This window comes from Mesoplodon densirostris, chromosome 15, assembly GCF_025265405.1.
Source record: "Mesoplodon densirostris isolate mMesDen1 chromosome 15, mMesDen1 primary haplotype, whole genome shotgun sequence".
Taxonomy (NCBI): Eukaryota; Metazoa; Chordata; class Mammalia; order Artiodactyla; family Ziphiidae; genus Mesoplodon; species Mesoplodon densirostris.
The window spans coordinates 353160-373697 of NC_082675.1; the positions used below are offsets into that span (position 1 = coordinate 353160).

At 41.6% G+C, this 20538-nt stretch overlaps 2 protein-coding genes across 11 annotated transcripts in view; one reads left to right on the top strand and one right to left on the bottom strand.

Annotated features, from left to right (window-relative positions):
• The window catches only part of ZNF84 (zinc finger protein 84), a 33740-nt gene extending 16623 nt beyond the window's left edge, over positions 1 to 17117 (bottom strand). For 3 of the 10 annotated variants that reach the window (XR_009534519.1, XR_009534520.1, XM_060118960.1), the window contains exons 1-3: positions 16922 to 17117; positions 15401 to 15458; positions 11355 to 11541 (exon numbers count right to left, since the gene is read on the bottom strand). Coding sequence is in view for 8 of the 10 variants with exons in the window: in XM_060118960.1 (XP_059974943.1) it covers positions 11355 to 11369 (15 nt within the window). In the remaining 2 variants the exon portion in view is untranslated. Of the gene's footprint in view, positions 1 to 11354; positions 11542 to 15345; positions 15459 to 16248; positions 16801 to 16921 lie in introns of those variants that run through there. The other 7 variants (XM_060118963.1, XM_060118962.1, XM_060118961.1 and 4 more) reach the window with 7 other exon arrangements.
• Positions 16461 to 19927, top strand: LOC132503218 (RNA-binding motif protein, X-linked-like-2). The gene is made up of 2 exons (XM_060119636.1): positions 16461 to 17339; positions 19886 to 19927. The coding sequence occupies exon 1, from the start codon at positions 16461 to 16463 to the stop codon at positions 17214 to 17216; it is 756 nt and encodes a 251-aa protein (XP_059975619.1). The 3' UTR covers positions 17217 to 17339; positions 19886 to 19927.
• Positions 19928 to 20538: the final 611 nt, after the last annotated feature.

Below are 20538 nucleotides of genomic sequence, written 5' to 3' on the forward strand. Positions count from 1 at the left end.
AATTATTTGTAAATCCTATTTATGATAAAGAACTTGACCCAAAAGCTTATTTTAAAAACTCAATAATAAAAGATAAGTAACCCAATTAAAAAATAGGCAGAATATTTGAATACATTTTAACACAGAAGATACAGAAATGGCTAATATGCACGTGAAATGATGACCAACATCATTACTTATTAAGGAAAGAAACCACAATGAGACACCACTTCGTGTTCACTAGAATGACTGTACTCAAAAAGACACAATAACAAGTGTTCAAAAAGTTGTGGAGAAACTGGAACTTCATACTGGGAGAAATATAAAACGTTCAGACACTGGAACTGTGGCAACTTCTTTAGAAGTTAAATATAATTTTACCATAGAACCCAGCAATTACACTCTTAGGTATGTACCCAAGAGAAATAAATACATGCTCATACAAAAACTTGTACATGGTCCCAGAGGAGAAGAGAGAGAGGACCTGAGAAAATATTTGAAAAGGTAACAGCTGAAAATGTCCCTAACCTGGGAAAAGAAACAGTCACCTAAGCCAAGAAGTGTAGAGAGTCCCATACAGGATTAACCCAAAAAGGGACACACCAAGACACACTGTAATCAAACTGACAAAAAATAAAGATGAAGAGAGAATATTAAAAGCATTAAGGGAAAAGCAACAAATAACATACAAGGGAACTCCCATAAGACTATGAGCTGATTTTTCAGCTTGCCAGATTTTTCAGCAGGCCATATATGGCATGATATATTTAAAGTGATGAAAGGGAAAAACCTACAACCAAGAATACTCTACCCAGCAACACTCTTGTTCAGATTTGATGGAGAAATCAAAAACTTCACAAACAAAAGCTAAAAGAATTCAGCACCACCCAACCAGCTTTACAACAAATGTAAAAGGAACATCTCTAGGTGAAAAAGAAATGGTTACAACTAGAAGCAAGAAAATTATCAAACAAAAAAGCTCACCAGTAAAGGCAAACACACAGTAAAGGGAGGAAATCATCTACACACAAAGCTAGCAGGAAGGTTAAAAGACAAAAGTAGTAAAATCATTTATATCCACAACAAGCAGTTAAGGGATACATAAAACAATTAGATGTAAAACATGATATCAACAACAGTAATCGTGAGGGGAGGAGAATACAAATGCAGGTTTTTGGTTTTGTTTTTTTGTGTGTGGTACACGGGCCTCTCACTGTTGTGGCCTCTCCCGTTATGAAGCACAGGCTCCGGACACGCAGGCTCAGCAGCCATGGCTCACGGGACCAGCCGCTCCGCAGCACGCGGGATCCTCCCAGACCAGGGCACAAACCCGTGTCCCCTGCATCGGCAGGCGGACTCTCAACCACTGCGCCACCAGGGAAGCCCCCAAATGAAGGGTTTTTAAAATGCATTTGAAATTAAAAGATCAGCAACTTAAAACAATCACATATATATACAGTCTGATATACAAAAACCTCATGGTAACTGCAAACCAAAAAATCTATAATAGATACACACACAAAAAAGAAAAAGGAATCCAAGCATAACACTAAAGATAGTCATCAAATCACAGGAGACGAGAACAAAACAAGGGGAAAAAAAAGACCTACAAAACCAAATCCAAAACAATTAACAAAATGGCAATAAGAACAAACATATTGATAACTACCTTAAGTGTAAATGGACTAAATGCTCCAATCAAAAGGCACAGAGTGGCTGAACGGATAAAAAAAACAAGACCCATATACATACTGTCTACAAGAGACTCACTTCAGATCTAGGGACACACACAGACTGAAAGTGAGGGGATGAAAAAAGGTATTCCATACAAATGGAAATCAAAAGAAAGCCAGAGTAGTAGTACTTATATCAGACAAAATAGACATTAAAATAAAGACTGTTACAAGAGACAAAAAAGGACACTACATCATGATCAAGGGACGAATCCAAAAAGAAGATATAACAATTGTAAATACATATGCACCTAACGTAGGAGCACCTCAATATATAATGCAAATATTAACAGACATAAAAGGAGAAATCGACAGTAACACAACAGTAGTAGGGGACTTTAACAGCCCACTTACATCAATGGACAGATCATCTAGACTAAAAAAATCAATAAGGAAACACTGGCCCTAAAGAACATATTAGACCAAATGGACTTAATTGATATATACAGAGCATTCCATTCAAAAGCAGCAGAATATACAATCTTTTCAAGAGCACATGGAACATTCTCCAGACTACATGCTAGACCACAAAACACGCCTGGGTAAATTTAAGAAAACGGAAATCATACCAAGCATCTTTTCCAACCACAATGTTGTTGAGACTAGAAATCAACTACAAGAAAAAAACGGCAAAAAAACACAAGCATGTAGAGGCTAAACAACATGCCACTGAACAACCAACGGATTACTGAACAATTCAAAGAGGAAATGAAAAAATACATAAAGACAAATGAAAATAAAAACACAACAACCCAAAACCTATGGGATGCACCAAAAGCAGTTCTAAGAGGGAAGTTTATAGTGATACAAGCTTACTTCAGGAAACAAGAAACAAGAAAAATCTCAAGTAAACAACCCAATCTTACACCTGAAGTAACCAGAGGAAGAAAAACAAAACCCAAAGTTAGTAGAAGGGAAGAAATCATACAGATCAGAGCAGAAATAAAATAGAGACTAAAAAAAAATAGAAAAGATCAATGAAACTATCTTTGAAAAGATAAAATTACTCATCAGGAAAAAAAGGAAGAGGGCCCAAATCAATAAAATCAGAAATGAAAAAGAAGTTACAACCAACACCATAGAAATACAAAGGATCGTAAGAGATTATTACATGCAACTATATACCAATAAAATGGACAACATAGAAGAAATGGACAAATTCTTAGAAAGGTACAATCTCCCAAGACTGAACCAGGAAGAAATAGAAAATATGAACCAACTACCAGTAATGAAATTGAATCAGTAATTTAAAAACTCTCAATAAATAAAAGTCCAGGACCAGATGGCTTCACAGGTGAATCCTATCAAACATTTAGAGAAGAGTTAATACCCATCCTTCTGAAACTATTCCAAAAAACTTCAGAGGAAGGAACACTTCCAAACTCATTCTATGAGGCCATGATCACCCTGATACCCAAACCAGACAAAGATGTCACCAGAAAAAGAGAATTACAGGCCGATATCACTGATGAACATAGACACAAAAATCCTCAACAGAATACTAGCAAACCAAATCCAACAAAACAGTAAAAGGATCATACAACATGATCAAGGGGGATTTATCCCAGGGATACAAGAATTTTCCAATATCCGCAAATCAATGTGATACACCACGTTAACAAATGGAAGAATAAAAACAACATGATCATCTCAACAGACGCAGAAAAAACTTTTGATAAAATTCAACATTCACTTTGATAAAAACTCTCCAAAAAGGGGGCATGGGGGAACATACCTCAACATAATAAAGGCCATATATGACAAAATCACAGCTAACATCATACTCCATGGTGAAAAGATGAAAGTATCCCCTCTAAGATCAGGAAAAAGACAAGGATGCCCACTCTCACCACTTTTAGTCAACACAGTTTTGGAAGTCTTAGCCATGGCAATCAGAGAAGAAAAAGAAATAAAAGGAATCCAAACTGGAAAGGAAGTAAAACTGTCACTGTTTGTAGAAGACATGATACTATGCATAGAAAGTCCTAAAGATGCCTCCAGAAAACTACTAGAACTCATCAATGAATGCAGTAAAGTTGCAGGATACAAAATTAGTACACAGAAATCTCTTGCATTTCTATATGCTAACAACAAAATATCAGAAAGAGAAATTAAGGAAACAATCCCCTTTACCATCACATCACAAAGAATAAAATACCTAGAAATAAACCTACCTAAGGAGGTCAAAGACCTGTAATCTGAAAACTATAAGATGCTGATGAAAGAAATTGAAGGTGACATTAACAGATGGAAATATATACTGTGTTCCTGCACTGGAGAAGTCAATATTGTTAAAATGACCATACTACCCAAGACAATCTACAGATTCAATGCAACCCCTATCAAATTAACAGTGGCATTTTTCACAGAATTAAAACAAATAGTATTAAAATTTGTATGGAAACACAAAAGACCCCAAATAGCCAGTAAAGAATCTTTAACGGAGCTGGACAAATCACGCTCCCTGACTTCAGACTATACTACAAAGCCACAGTAATCAAAAAAGTATGGTACTGGCACAAAAACAGACATATAGATCAATGGAACAAGACAGAAAGCCCAGAAATATACCCACACACTTATGGTCAATTAATCTACAACAAAGGAGGCAAGAATATACAATGGAGAAAAGACAGTCTCTTCAATAAGTGGTGCTAAGAAAACTGGAGAATTACATGTAAAGGAATGAAATTAGGTTCGCTAACCATATATAAAAATAAACTCAAAATGTATTAAAGACCTAAATGCGAGACCAGATACTGTAACATTCCTAGAGGAAAACACAGGCAGAACACTCTTTGACATAAATTGCAGCAATATTTTTTTGGATCTGCTTCCTGAAGTAATGGAGATAAAAGCAAAAATAAACAAATGGGGCCTAATTAAACGTAAAAGCTTTTGCACAGCAAAGGAAACCAGAAACAAAATTAAAAACAACCCACTGGAACTTCCCTGATGGTGCAGTGGTTAAGAATCCTCCTGCCAATGCAGGGGATACAGGTTTGAGCCCTGGTCTGGGAAGATCCCACATGCCATGGAGTAACTAAGCCCGTGTGCCACAACTACCGAGCCTGCTCTCTACAGCCCGAGAACCACAACTACTGAGCCTGTGTGCCACAACTACTGAAGCCTACGCACCTAGAGCCAGTGCTCCACAACAGGAGAAGCCACCGCAATGAGAAGCCCATGCACTGCAACGAAGAGTAGCCCCCGCTCAATGCAACTACAGAAAGCCTGCGCGCAGCAATGAAGACCCAACACAGCCAAAAATTAATTAATTAATTAATTTAAAAAAAGACAACCTACAGAATGGGAGAAAATATTTGCAATCAGTGTGACTGACAAGGGCTTAATTTCCAAAATATACAAATAGCTCATACAGCTCAACATCTGAAAAAAAAAACAAACACCCCAATCAAAAAATGGGCAGATTACATAAATAGACATTTCTCTAAAGAAGACATACAGCTGGTCAAAAAGCACATGAAAAGATGCTCAAAAAGGCTAATTATTAGAGAAATGCAAAACAAAACTACAGTGAGGTATCACCTCACACCAGTCAGAATGGCCATCATCAGAAAGTCTGCAAAGAGTAAATGGTAGAGAGGGTGTGGAGAAAAGGGAACCCTCTTGCACTGTTGGTGGGAATGTAAATTGGTGCAGCCACTAGGGAGAACAGTATGGAGGTTCCTCAAAAAACAGAGTTACTATACGATCCAGCAATCCCACTCCTGGGCATATATCTAGAAAAGATGAAAACTCTAATTTGAAAAGATACACGCACCCCTATGTTCACAGCAGCACTATTTACAATAGCTAAGACATGGAAGGAACCTAAATGTTCATCGACAGATGAATGGATAAAGAAGATGTACATATACACACAGCGGCATACTATTCAGCCATAAAAAAGAATGAAATACTGCCATTTGCAGCAACATGGATGGACCTAGAGATTATCATGCTGAGTGAAGTCCGTCAGACAGAGAAGGACAAATATATGACATCACTTATATGTGAATCTAAAAAAAGTAATACAAGTGGACTTATTTACAAAACAGAAATAAACTCACCAACATAGAAAACTTATGGTTACCAAAGGGGAAAGGAGGGGAGGAATAAGTTCAGAGTTTGAGATTAACAGACACACACTACTATATATAAAATGGATAACTGGGGCTTCCCTGGTGGCGCAGTGGTTGAGAGTCCGCCTGCCGATGCAGGGGACGCGGGTTCGTGCCCCGGTCTGCGAGGATCCCGCATGCCGCGGAGCGTCTGGGCCCATGAGCTGTGGCCATTGGGCCTGCGCATCCGGAGCCTGTGCTCCGCAACGGGAGAGGCCACAACAGTGAGAGGCCCGCATACCGCAAAAAAAAAAAAAAAAAAAAAGACAGGAACACAACAAGAAAAGAACATTACAAGCAAATAACTCACAGAATCAAAATTCCTAACAAAATTTTAACAAACTGAATCTAGCCATGCATAAAAAGTATAACATAGCCTGACCAAATGAGGGTTCCTTCATCTGTGCAAGATACCGATTCAGAAATCCCTGTCATATTAACAGAATAAAGGAGAAAAGCCATTATCACCTCAAAATGCAGAAAAGGTATACGGTGAAAATCTGTTCAGTGTAAAATACTATCAACAAACTAGGAATAGAAGGAAATTTAATCTGATAATCGACAAAATATGTACAGCTAGCATCATACTTTATGGTAAAACACTGAGTACTCGCTCTCTGAGGAAGAGAACAGCACTGTCCAGCAGAATTTCTTGTGACGACTAAAATGCTCTATATCTGCACCATCCAATACAGTAGCCACTAGGCACCAGTATCTACTGAATACCTCAAAGGTGACTAGGCACTGACTTTTCTATTTAATTTTAATTACTTTAAATTTAAAGAGCATGCGTAGCTAATGGCTACCTGTTGTATAATAAAGACTGTCTGGTCTTTGTCCCAGGTTCCTGCGATGGAGCTTCCTTTGTAATTCGTGGTGGGCCCCTCCTGAGTTTATGGAACAGGTAACTCATGGTGGGCTCCTGGAGTCTCCAGGTGGGCACTGCCCGTGCTGGAAGTTCCAACCATTTGATTGGAGGGTTGGGGCTCTGAGGCAGATGCTATCAGCCCCACCTCCAGGCTGGAGGCTGAGTCCAGTCACATGGCCATGATGTTATCAACCACACCTACACAATGAAAACCCAGTAAACACTCCGGATAGTGCTGCTTCATGTGAGCTTCCTGGGTGGTCAACGGACACGGGCCAAGAGGGCGATGTGCCCTGACTCCATGGGGAGAGGGCGTAGAAGCTCCGTGTTTGGGACCCTGCCAGACCTCACCCTGTGTGTCTCTTCATATGGCTGATCCCAATTTGTGTCCTTTATAATAAAACTGCAGTTTTAAGTATAGCACTTTCCTAAGTTCTGTGAACTATTCCAGTAAACCTGAGGGGGTCATAGGAACCCCCCAAATTTGCAGCCTATTGGTCAGAAGTGCAGGTGACCTGGGGACCCCGAAACTTACAGCTGGCAACTGAAGTGGACGCACTCTTGTTGGGGACGGTGCCCTCACCCTGCAGAGTGTGCACTAACTCCAGGTGACTGGTGCCAGAGGTGAGCAGCTGTGACGTTCTATGTAGTGGACAGTGCAGGCCTAGGGCGAGGCAAGTGTGTTCCCAATGCCACCTCTAGTCCACAAGGTACTGCAGGTACAGTACTGGCCAGGAGGTCAGTACAATATAATGCAAGGAAAGAGCATGAATATTGAAAGGAAGATGTAAAACTGTCATAGATGGTATGACTGCATAAAGAAAATCCAAAAGACCTTACAACAATTAGAATTAGTTAATTGTGGATATTCTTCTTTCATAAACACCAAAACTAATCAACTGGTCTCACAAAGATGAGCTACAATGTAGAATCTTCAACTATATCAATGAACTTCTCACACTGTCACATTAAAATCTATTGTTTTATCTTCCTCCTTAAATGGATCATTTACCCACTAATGATTTTATAAATCATGCATTGGTCATGTGGAAAATGCTGGTTCCCTGAGTTTACATCTTCTCACAAAATAATGGCTTTACCAGTTAATTCTGTAAACATTTAATGCAGAAATAATTCCAATTTTACTAAACTCTTATAGAATATGGAAGCAACTTTTGCTAAACTTTTTTTTTTTTTTTTGCGGTATGCAGGCCTCTCACTGTTGTGGCCTCTCTCCCGTTGTGGAGCACAGGCTCCGGACGCGCAGGCTCAGCGGCCATGGCTCACAGGCCTAGCCGCTCCGCGGCATGTGGGATCTTCCTGGACCGGGGCACAAACCCGTGTCCCCTGCATCGGCAGGCGGACTCTCAACCACTGCGCCACCAGGGAAGCCCTGATAAACTTTTTGATACTAACATGACCTTGTTAACAAAATCCAATAAGGGTACTGCAAGAAGGGAAAAGCAAAGGCCTACTTACACATGAACACTGATGTGAAAATCCCAAACAATGTTACCAAACTACTATATTAAGCAAAACATAAAGAAGAAAATATATCAAGAACAAGCTGGAGTTTATCCCAAAAATTCAAGGTTGATTTAACATTTTTTTTAAAGTCACTGATATTTACTACTTTAACAGATTAAGAAAAAACATAGTATCACCTCGATAGATGCAGATAAAGCATATCTGTAAATGGAAGAATGTATATAACAAAAACTACAGATAACAGAAAAATCTGACAGAGTTAGATTAAAAAGCATGTTTACAGTTTTCAAAAAGAAGGACTAGATTTCATAAGAATATAAAAGTATGAAAAAGAACAAACAGATGAAACAAAGAACAAATGAACACACCAAAAATTGAAAAATAATCAACAATTATTTGTTATAGAAAGTCTCATCAAACTAGGAAGTCAGTGGAATTTCTTTTTACTAAAAAAAAAGTATTGCTGATATTTTTATAAACATGGAAAATCTAACCAAATCTAAAGAAAAATTATTAGAATTAGTAAATGGGCTTACAAAGTTCCTGAATAACAAGTCAATATGCAAAAATCTAGTTTATTTCCATGTTTTAGCAACAAACACTTTTAAAAGTAATGACTAGGGCTTCCCTGGTGGCACAGTGGTTGGGAGTCCGCCTGCCAATGCAGGGGACACGGGTTCGAGCCCTGGTCCGGGAGGATCTCACATGCTGCGGAGCAACTGGGCCCATGCGCCGCAGCTGCTGAGCCTGCGCTCTGGAGCCCGCACGCCACAACTACTGAAGCCCACGTGCCACAACTACTGAAGTCCATGTGCCTAGAGCCCATGCTCTGCAACAAGAGAGGCCACCACAATGAGAAGCCCGCGCACCAAGGACCCAACGCAGCCAAAAATAAATAATTTTTTTAAAAAAAGAAAAGAAAAAAAAGTAATGACTAAACTTTAAGATACTAATTGCAGTTCTGGGGCAGAAAATGTACAAACTGACCCTTGGTATATCTTGTCATGCCAGAAAGCTGCATTCTAGTTAATAAAGAAATGTTACGGGCCTCCCTGGTGGCGCAGTGGTTAAGAGTCCGCCTGCCGATGCAGGGGATACGGGTTCGTGCCCCGGTCTGGGAGGATCCCACATGCCGCGGAGCGGCTGGGCCCGTGAGCCATGGCCGCTGGGCCTGCGCATCCGGAGCCTGTGCTCCGCAACGGGAGAGGCCACAACAGTGAGAGGCCCGCATACCGCAAAAAGAAAAAAGAAAAAAAAAAAAAAAAAAAAAAAAAAAGAAATGTTACAAGGAGGGTGTTACCATTTTGCAGCCCCTAATGAAATAATCCATCTGGGCAAGGATCATTTAAAGCCATCAGCAAGGGACTTCCCTGGTGGTCCAGTGGTAAAGAACTGCCTTCCAATGCAGTGGACGCGGGTTCGATCCCTGGTTGGGGAACTAAGATCCCACGTGCCACGGAGCAACTAAGCCCACGCGCCACAACTACTGAGCTCACGCGCCTCAATGAGAGAGCCCTCATGTTGCAAACTACAGAGCCCATGCACCCTGGAGCCTGCTCAGCACAACCAGACAGAAATCTGATCAGACCGAGCGCCCTAACAAAAAGATCCCACGTGCCTCAACAAAGAGCCCATGTGCCGCAACTAAGACCCAACACAACCCCAAAAAATAAGGAGAATAAAGCCATCAGCAAGACAGAGAGAGACAAGTGGGCTTTATGCACCTCCTGAAAGAAGCACCACAACCTCTGAAGCACTCTTGCCAAAAAGTCACACTTAAATCTGATCGAGCCTCAAAGTGGAACTTCCTGTGGTGATGGAAATTTTCTTTATCTGTGCCACCCAATTCGTGGCTGTCCAATCTGTGGCTACTGAGCGCTTGAAACGTGGCAACTGTGACAAAGGGATTTAACTGAATTAACCTAAGTTCACACACTCATATGTGGCCGGTGGCTTCGGGACTGGAAAGCGCAGCTCTGAATCTACCAACTCACAGGAAACGCAGATGGCAGAACACCAACACCACTGGGAGGTGCCATCAGTCAGACGAGGACACTACCCAGCACGCCACTCAGTCAAAGCCTTCAGACCGTGGGAAACTACAGATACACGGCCTGGCTTCCTCAACAGATAGTTTGGACAGAAAAAAACAGGCAGAGGCAAGATTCAGAGACAGATCAATCAACTGCACTGTATGAACTTTACTTAGATTCTGATTCAAACAGAGGACAATTTATGAGACAATTGGAAATTTGATAATGGCTGGATTTGGTGATATTGAGACGCTACCTTAATTGGAGAGAAGGCTGCAATTGCTAAGTGACAGAAGCAAAACACAAACGAGTATACACAACAGCAGACAAAACCAAATGGCAGTGCTTAAGGATAAACACTTAGGAGTAAAATTATATAGAAAAGCAAGGAAATGGTTACAAAAGATGGAGTCCTGGCTCCGTCTGTCAGGAGGGAGAAGTTGTGATTGGGAGGGGGCACAGGAAGGGCCTCATTTGGGCTGGGAATGCTCTATTTCCTGAAATGAAATGGTGGCTTCATGGGTATTCATTTGATAATACATTAAGCTGTACTTTTACATTTTATGAACTTTTCTCCATGTGAATTCTGCTTCACAACTAAAGAGGTAAATAAATAATTTAAATAATTACGGGGACTAAATTCTGCTTTGGCATTTTCCCCGTGGGTCACACTCTGTGGAAAACTATGAAAAATGGCTATAATACCATGTATTTATTACAGTCTTTCTCCTAAGGACATTACCCACTATACCCATTTATTCAAAGGCTTCACCAAGGAATGACCAAGAAACATTTACTTTCTATGAAAAATCAGTTTGCTTTTTCCTTTGGATAATTCAATTCATATAAACATACTCATTACACCTGTCAAAAATTTGAAAACCAAGTTTACAGCTCAAATTCAATAATTATGTAGGACAGTAAGGCTTATAAAAATTGAAACTTTAAGAATTTCTCAAGGCCCTATAGTTAACATATCGCTGCTTCAATTTTGTCCCAACTTGGATCTTCCATTCTGAGGGTATTTTCCCCTGATTTCTTAACCATTTATTCTTTCCTTTTTCACTAGTGGTCTTACACACCTCTTCTAATTCCCTGGAAAAACAATGAGGAATAAACATGAACTCACCTGTAACATGGTCATTTCTGCTGCACGATGAGTAGCAAGTCTGAGATTTGTTCTGTCCTGCAGCCTCTGCTTCTGCCCCGAAGCTCTGGTGTGAGGCCTTTTACACTAGGAATGAATTTCTGCTTCTGGGAACGCCTTTCTTATCTCACACGAGCAGGCTTATTTGTGTGGAACCAGGATCTGTGGACTTGGGGACAAACGAACTTCAACTGGTATATTCACGCTGCACCAAAAATCCTTTCCTCTCTTGCTAGGAACTAGGAATTCATGATCATCTAAGGCCAGAGTGTGTTTCCTATATAACTGAAACAGGACTACCAGGAACAGAAACAGAATGTAACGTAAAAGAACAGCAAAAGTCTCTGCACACAAATAAAGAAGTACCAGCAGTAAGTAATCCTGAGATCCAGTCAGTGTCCACTGAGGACACTGAGGAGCAGGTGCTGTGAAGGACATGACAGCTCTGTGTTAGGCACATGGAATTGTGGAAAGCTTGTGTGATTTGTATTATAACAGATCTGAGTTTCAATCAACCTTTTCCCTTTGCTGGCTTTGTGACTTTGGGGAAAAACAAATAGGAAACTAAGGCTCATCTTTCTGAGCCTTAGTTTCCTATTAAAATTTTCTATAACCTTCCTAATTTATGTCTGCCAATCCTATCATTTTCTGAAGGAAGTGTGTTAAACTCTCCCAATATAATTATAGATTGCAATTCTGTTGATTGTATGCGTAAAGCTATGTTGTTTGATGCACAGAGGTTATATACTTCTGGAGGATTATTCTTTTTTTTTTTTTTTTTTTTTTTTTTTTGCTGTACGCGGGCCTCTCACTGCTGTGGCCTCTCCCGTTGCGGAGCACAGGCTCCGGACACACAGGCTCCGCGGCCATGGCTCGCGGGCCCAGCCGCTCCGCGGCATGTGGGATCTTCCGGGATCGGGGCACGAACCCGTGTCCCCTGCATCGGCAGGCGGACTCTCAACCACTGCGCCACCAGGGAAGCCCTGGAGGATTATTCTTTAATCATTATGTAATGCCACTGGGATTCTGAGGAATAAATAAGATATTAAAAGCAAAGTGACTAGTTCCTTGTAATAATAATAGCTAACATCTGAGTGCTTTCTATATATAAGACAAAATACTAAGCACTTTACAATTTAACCCTCACAGACAACCCGAAAGGCATTTAACAAAATCTCCATCTTATAGAAAGAAAACTGAGACTTAGAATGTGCCCATAATTGCACAATTATTAAATATCAGAAATGGAATGTTATTTCTCTTTCTTGCTACCTCTTGTTCAAGGTATTTACTACCAAAATCATAATGTCATTTGTGTGTATTCATGTACACATATGTGTACACACACACACACACACACACACACACCCCATATATCCTGGAATTAGCTCTTATTTCCATGCAGACATTCAGTCCCCTTAGTTCCACAGAAATACAAATGAAGAACAGCCTGCTCATCCCTAGGACCAAAAAGTAGCACTTACAACACCAAGCTCTTCCCTTTCATGTCTTCCTGTGATTCAACCTTCGGTGCCAACTCAGAAACATATATTGAAGTTCCTCCCGGTTACATAAGAAATGATTCCTTTATATATCTTAAATTGTGAAAATATACTCATCTTAGAACTGGAGCTGGTGCACATCAGCACTAAACAAATATAAGCCATAATTATTATTAAAAAAGTAAAATATGGGGCTTCCCTGGTAGCGCAGTGATTGAGAGTCCGCCTGCCGATGCAGGGGACACGGGTTCGTGCCCCGGTCCGGGAAGATCCCACATGCCGCGGAGCGGCTGGGCCCGTGAGCCATGGCCGCTGAGCCTGCGCGTCCGGAGCCTGTGCTCCGCAACGGGAGAGGCCACAGCAGTGAGAGGCCCGCGTACAGCAAAAAAAAAAAAAAAAAAAAGTAAAATATGATGGCAAAACTTAGAAATGTATATAAGCTAAATAAGAAACAACTATAACCTATGACCACACATAACCACTCTTAAGAGGTATATGGTCACATTTAAAAACTGTTTTTGTTTTCTTCCCGCTATGCAAACCATCTTTCCAGATCAACAGACACAGTTCTGTTAATATCAACAACTTTCTTATTTAAACAAATAAAAAGGTAGAAAGTAAAATCTACGCATAACAGAAAAAAATACATAAAACATGCAGAAATATACTTGACAAGAAATATGTAAGGTTCATAGGAAACAAACTAAAAACACCAATGAGGACTATAAGAAGAGACTTCAAACATGCATAATTTGGTCTTGTTCTGGGATAGGAAGATTTCATACAGTAAAAATAAGTCAGTCCCGAATGATTTATATCTTTAGTCAACTCCAATCACGATCTCAAAAAGCTTTTCTTTAACAAGCAATTCTAAAGTTCACCTGGAAGAAAAAAGGTTCAGGAACAGCTTTGGACACTTTTGGAAATACAAAATAATGAGTTTAAACAGGCCCATGTAATATTAACGTATATTATAAAATTATATTATCAAAAAGGTATTTCACACTGCCTCCAGAAAGGATATATAGATAAATAAAGCATAATGGGGGCTTCCCCGGTGGCGCAGTGGTTGAGAGTCCGCCTGCCGATGCAGGGGACACGGGTTCGTGCCCCGGTCCGGGAAGATCCCACATGCCGCAGAGCGGCTGGGCCCGTGAGCCATGGCTGCTGAGCCTGCGCGTCCGGAGCCTGTGCTCCGCAACGGGAGAGGCCACAACAGTGAGAGGCCCGCGTAGCAAAAAAAAAAAAAAAAAAAAAAATTAAAAAAAAAAAAAATAAAAATAAAAAAATAAAGCATAATGGCCCAAATATGTAAGGATTTAGCATGCAATAAATGTGGCATTTCACACGCAAAGTAAAACTGGATTACTTAATGAACAGAAGTGATTAACACTTGAGAGAAAATAAAGCTAGAAAATTAAGCTAGTTATCTATCTCATACATTACAACAAACTACAGTTGACCCTTAACAACTTGGGGGTTAGGGGCACCGACCCACCCGCGCATTCGAAAATCCTCATATAATTAATTTTATAGTTGGCCCTCTGTATCAGAGGTTCCATATCTGCAGATTCAACCAACCTCTGATCATATAGTACTGTAGTATTTATTGAAAAGAATCTGCATATAAGTGGACCCATGCAGTTCAAACCCGCATTGTTCAAGGGTCAACTGTACTTCCAGATGGATCAGAATTTAAAATAATGGAAACCACGATAGTACCTAAAGAAAACACAAGTGAATATTTGTATAATTTGGGGGGAAATGTCTCCCCAACACATGATACAAAGGCAAAAGCCATAAAATTTTATTTTAAAAGTCAATAAATTTAACCACTAAAAAACATAATAAACTCTGAGTGGTTCAAGAAAAATCAATCATAACATAAACACACACACACACACACACACACACACACCCCAGACAAGGAAAATATACCAACAGTGAATACGTCATTTCCTTTGCATTATGCTTTCACATCATCTCATTTCATGTAATAAAAACTCCGGCATTCTGACAAATAAAACTATGTTTACATTCAAATTATTTCCTTAAGCAGACAGCCAAATTCACAGTGTGATTTTTAAATTTTCTTTGTAGCTTTGTCAAAAACTATTTGGTAAAGTTTAGCTGGATTTCAGCAAAAACTTATCAAGAGTAGAGACACTTATGTCAAAATGAGGCAGATTTTGCAGAGAACAGAGTTGAGAATGTGAGGTGGACAGGGTGTGACACGCCATCAGTGTGTAGTTTTAAAATATTTCTGATATATTACTTGCTCAGCACAGTACAGATTGGACCTTATTTTCATTTAATTTAAACAAATGTTTTTGCAAGTTGGCCCTGGAGGGAGACATTCTCTCTGAATGCTCTTACACTTGACTCTTATGTGTCCCTTCAGCAAATGGAAGCCTACGCCCGCCCTTCGTTGTACAATTTGGCCCCTTTTAACTTCACGGGTGTGACTTTACCTCAGCAGTTTCCCGCAGAGCACTGCAGCTCTCCCTGCCACGCACTCACATTTACCTGCAGGAGGAAGGGGCACCTTCATCATCATCCTGTAGCTCCCACTCAGCATCAAATTCTGTGGAATTGCAAGGGAAAGGGAAAGAATAATGAAAAAAATAACATTAACTTACACCTACTATGTGCCAGATGTTCTACACACCATACTGTGTTTTTTGATGCATTCAGTTCTCATCACAGAAGAAGCAATAAGGCACAGAAGTTCAATAACATGCCCAAAACAGATGACATACACAGGAAGTGGCAGATCTGGGCCATTGGTCCCCATGCAGCCCACCCCAGAGCCTGTGACCACAGGCACTCAACAACTGTATTGGGAGCGGTGGGCAAAGGCCTTGGGAGTCCCTGTTTATAGTCCCAGTACATGCATGACACGGTCCCCTGCCCAGAAATGATGGCATCAGGGCAGACTAAGGAGAATAACAAGAGAAAGATAAGTTCTCAGGGGCAAGTTGAAAAAAACTCCCCTGGTAAGTTTAAACTCCCCACTTGGGACAAAATATTTCAACTTAACATATCTGTGATATACTCTAAGGTCTTTAAGCAGGATTTGCAGCATATTCCCAATTTTGTTTTTTTTAAAGGGAACACGTAAGGTGTATTCAAAACATACACACGTTTCTTGACTAAAATAAATGCACAAAATGTTAGCAGTGACTGTTTCCTGTTGATGGGATCATGAATGATTTTCATTTGAATCTGTTTATCAAGATACTCTAAATTAACTACAGTGAACATATTTCAAAGTCCTTAACCCAAGGAAACAGGCAAGCCGAGCAGTTTCAGTCCAGCACCACGTGGTTGAAACAAAGTAAACAGTAAATAATAAATAAAATAAACTAATGTACGTTTTGATGACAGCAAAAAGCCACCGGGCTAGGGCAGAAAAGCTCACTTCTTTCCATTCCCTCATTTTCAGATGAAAAGCCTGAGACCCAGAAATCGTGAGTGGGCTGTTGTTCCAAGGGGCAGACGTGGGTCCACGTCAGAGACAAGGCCTTGAGCCAACGCGGTGCCCACCCCGCCAGCTACTGTCAAAGTTGTTTGGGGGTTCTCGTTAATGGAGGAGCCTCGGAAAAACCCTCTCGATAAAGGCAGAGGCGAGCTGGGTGGAGCTAGGGTGGAGGGGCGACACAGGCCCTGCAACCGGGTCACGCCGCGGACACTCGCCGGACGCTCCCCGACCCGCCGTGGGTCCCGACGCTCCGATGACGCTCCGACGGCGCTCCGACCGCGCCCGCCCAGGGCTCGCGGCCGGGGACGCGCAGGGACGCGCGTGGGGAGGCACCGCCTTTCCAAGCCGGCCTGGCAGGAGACGCCCCGGCGCGACGAGCACCGACCGCGGCGGACGAAGGGCCTCCCCCTGACCCCCGGGGGCCACCGGTGCCCACCGCACCCCAGCCGCGGAGACCCCGGCCCAAGCGCTGACGCCCACTGGCGGCCCTGGCACGACCCTCAGCCCCTCCCCCGCGGGCCCCCTCAGCCCCGGCCGCCCTCCCCACAGGAATCCAGCCCCGGAACCTGCAAAAAAGGCCTCGGAACCACGGACGCGCGGGACCGGGACCCACGTGACCGCCCCGCCCCCGGCCTTTGCGCGACCCGGGCGGACCCGCGGGATACCGACGGTCCGGAGCTGGCCTGGTGGGCCGCGCACGAGCACGAGCACGCGGACACGCGCCCACTGGCCTCTCGCGTGGCGGCGAAGGACAAAGAGAAGGGCCAAACCTGCTGCGTGCGCTGCGCGTGCGCGACGGGGAGCAGCCTCCGAACTACACTTCCCAGGAGGCTCCGCGGCACGCGGCGTGCAGCGCCGTAGGAGCGCTGGTCGCCTAGAGACCCGGGCGGCCGCCGCCAGAGCGAGCTGTGGGAACGCGCGTTCGGGGGAAACGTAAAGAATTAGGATTTTTTAAAAGACCGGGAATCCAAATCAGCTAGATTGGTAAGTGATAGGTACGTATGTAGACAGATGTGATAGAGAATTGGCTTAAGAATTCAATTGAAGAAAACAACAAAAAGCAGATAGTAAAGCAGAAAAAAAGGGACGTTAATTTATAATTCAAGGGCTGTGGGGGGAGTTATTACAAGTCACTAATTTTTTAAAAAAGAGAGTGAAGGGTAGGATGAAAAAAGAGGAATAATCACAGATACATAGGAGATTGAATGAGAATCCGATTTGTGTTAATAAATTCGAAATTCTCTGTGACACAAATGATTCTTAAAGGGTAGATGTGTCAAATTCGACCCAAGAAACAAAAAAACCCAAACGTGAATGGAAATGAAGACAATGTCAGAGATTCTCCGCCGAAAAGCATCGTTCATTGAGTTTCCAGTGAATTCTTTCAAACATCCAGTGATCAGAGAACTCGTATTTAAATAGTTACAGAGGAATTAGAAGGGAAATTTTCTATTTATTTAATAGCATAAAGGCACCAAAATGGACAGATGTATGATTTGAAAAGGAAGCGCAGAAAAAAACTTGATTATTGCTGCCCATGCAAAAATACTGAGAAATTATCAACAGATAATTTTTGTAGACTATTTGGCAATATTTTGTAGAAATAGAAATATTTTTGTAGAATAGAAACCAAGTGGATTCTATTCTAGAAATATGAGGGTGATCAGGATATACATTAATATAAATACATAAGGGGAAAATAGAATTACCTCAGTAAAATGAAAACAAATTTTAACTGAAAAAATACATTCTAGACTTTAAAAAATAAATCAGAAAAAGTTGTTTCCTAACTTAGCCTTATGAAAGATACAGACTTCAGCCATTGAAGCCAGTATGCTGCTTAAGTGTGGAATATAAGGAGGAGTTAGGAACAAGGTACCAATACCCAGGATTAAGATTTTTAAAACTGGACTAACGCTGGGACTTCCCTGGCGGTCCAGCGGTTAGGACTCCGCGCTCCCACTGCAGGGGCACAGGTTCAATTCTGGTCGGGGAACTAAGATCCCAGGGCCATGCAGCACAGCCAAAACAAAAACAAAAACACACAAATAAAATGGACTAATACTTAAAATGCAGAACACAAGTGTTACCAGGTCCAAGCTCATGCCAGTCACCACACGACAGGCCAGTAAATCCAGAGGTGATTTGCTGGGGCAATGAATAGCAACTTTATTTGGAAGGTCAGCAGACGGAGAAGATGGTGGACTAGTGTCCCAAAGAACCATCTTCCCCAAGTTAGAATTCAGGCTTCTTTTATACTAAAAGGGGAGGGGAGTGGTTGGTTGTTGTGAACTTCTTGGTGCCCGAATCCTTTGTTCTTGCAGCTGTCCAGTCACAATGTTCCATTAAACCCCCAACAAGACAAATGTTATTCTCTGTTCTGCAACTTTTTATCTCTATATGAATGGAACAGTGTTACACTCTTAATAAGTATAGCAATGTTATACTCTTAATTCTCAGAACCTTGAGAATGGGTTATCCTGTAAATTTCAGGCTATAGGCTACACTCTTAACTTGTATTATGGCAAAAGCAATAGAATACAAAGCTTAAAAGAAACAGATCAAATATGGAGTCAGATTTGTTCTTCCCTATGACACAGGATGTGTGTCAATGATCACTGCTGAAGTAAACACATTTTTACACCATTTGGGGGTTTTATTCCATAAATTGTCAATTATCTTTACCATTTTTCTATTGTGTTATCTATTCATGGAGGTGAATGTATATTGTTTACTAATCCTCAGTATGCAATATATATTTTAATTTTTTTCTGTCTATTCCTTGTCTTTTTTTTTTTTTTTCTTTTTGCGGTATGCGGGCCTCTCACTGTTGTGGCCTCTCCCGTTGCGGAGCACAGGCTCCGGATGCGCAGGCCCAGCGGCCATGGCTCACGGGCCCAGCCGCTCCGCGGCATGTGGGATCCTCCCAGATCGGGTCACGAACCCGTATCCCCTGCATCGGCAGGCGGACTCTCAACCACTGCGCCACCAGGGAGGCCCTATTCCTTGTCTTTGAACTTTGTTTATAAAATTGTTGATCCCGTAGGCTTTATTTTTGACATAAATTTTATCTAGCTTTTCCTTTATGGTTTCATTTGTGGTTTACTTATGTGTCTTGTTAAGAAATCTTTCTACATCCTGGTATCACAAAAGATTTCCATGTATTATCTTCTAATAGTTTCAGCATTTTGCTTTCACATTTAAGTTGGAATCTGTCTGAAGTTGTGTGTGTGCATGTAGTGTAGATATTGATATAATTTCATTTTTAAAAAAATATTTATTTGGGCTTCCCTGGTGGCGCAGTGGTTGAGAGTCCGCCTGCCAATGCAGGGGACACGGGTTCATGCCCTGGTCCGGGAAGATCCCACAGGCCACGGAGTGGCTGGGCCTGTGAGCCATGGCCACTAAGCCTGCGCGTCCGGAGCCTGTGCTCCACAATGGGAGAGGCCACAACAGTGAGAGGACTGTGTACCGCAAAAAAAATATATATAAATTTATTTGTTTGTTTGTTTGTTTGTTTGTTTGTTTAGGTTGCACCAGGTCTTAGTTGTGGCTCATGGGATCTTCACTGCCACATGTGGGATCTTCGTTGCAGCATGCAGTATCTTTACTTGCAGCATACAAACTCTTAGTTGCGGCATCTGGGATCTAGTTCCCTGACCAGGGATTGAACCTGGGCCTGCTGCATTGGGAGCTCAGAGTCTTAGCCACTGGACCACCAGGGAAGTCCCTGTAATTTCATTTTCTTTCCACATGGGAAGCCAATTTCCTCATCCCAAGTGCATTCAATTGCTAGAGCTGCCATAACAAAATATCACAGACTGGGTGGGGTAAACACCAGAAACGTATTTTGTCACAATTCTGGAGACTAGAAGTCTGATTTCACGGTGTTGGCAGGTTTGGTTTCTTCGAAGGTCTCTTTCCTTGGCTTGCAGGTGGCCGTCTTCTCCCTGTGTCTTCACATGGTCCTCCCTCTGTGCGTTTCTGCATCTTAATCTCCTCCTCTTTTTTTCCTCCAGTTTTATTGAGGTATAATGGACATACAGCACAGTATAAATTTAAGGTGTACAGCATAATTATTTGACTTACCTACCCCATGAAATGATTACCACAATAAATTCAGTGAATATCCACCATCTCATATAGATACAAATTTAATGAAATAGAAGAAGTCTGTTCTCGT

Excerpts from the sequence above, each read along its gene's own strand:
- LOC132503218 (XM_060119636.1), top strand. The coding sequence starts at position 16,461 with ATGGAGGAGCCTCGGAAAAACCCTCTCGATAAAGGCAGAGGCGAGCTG.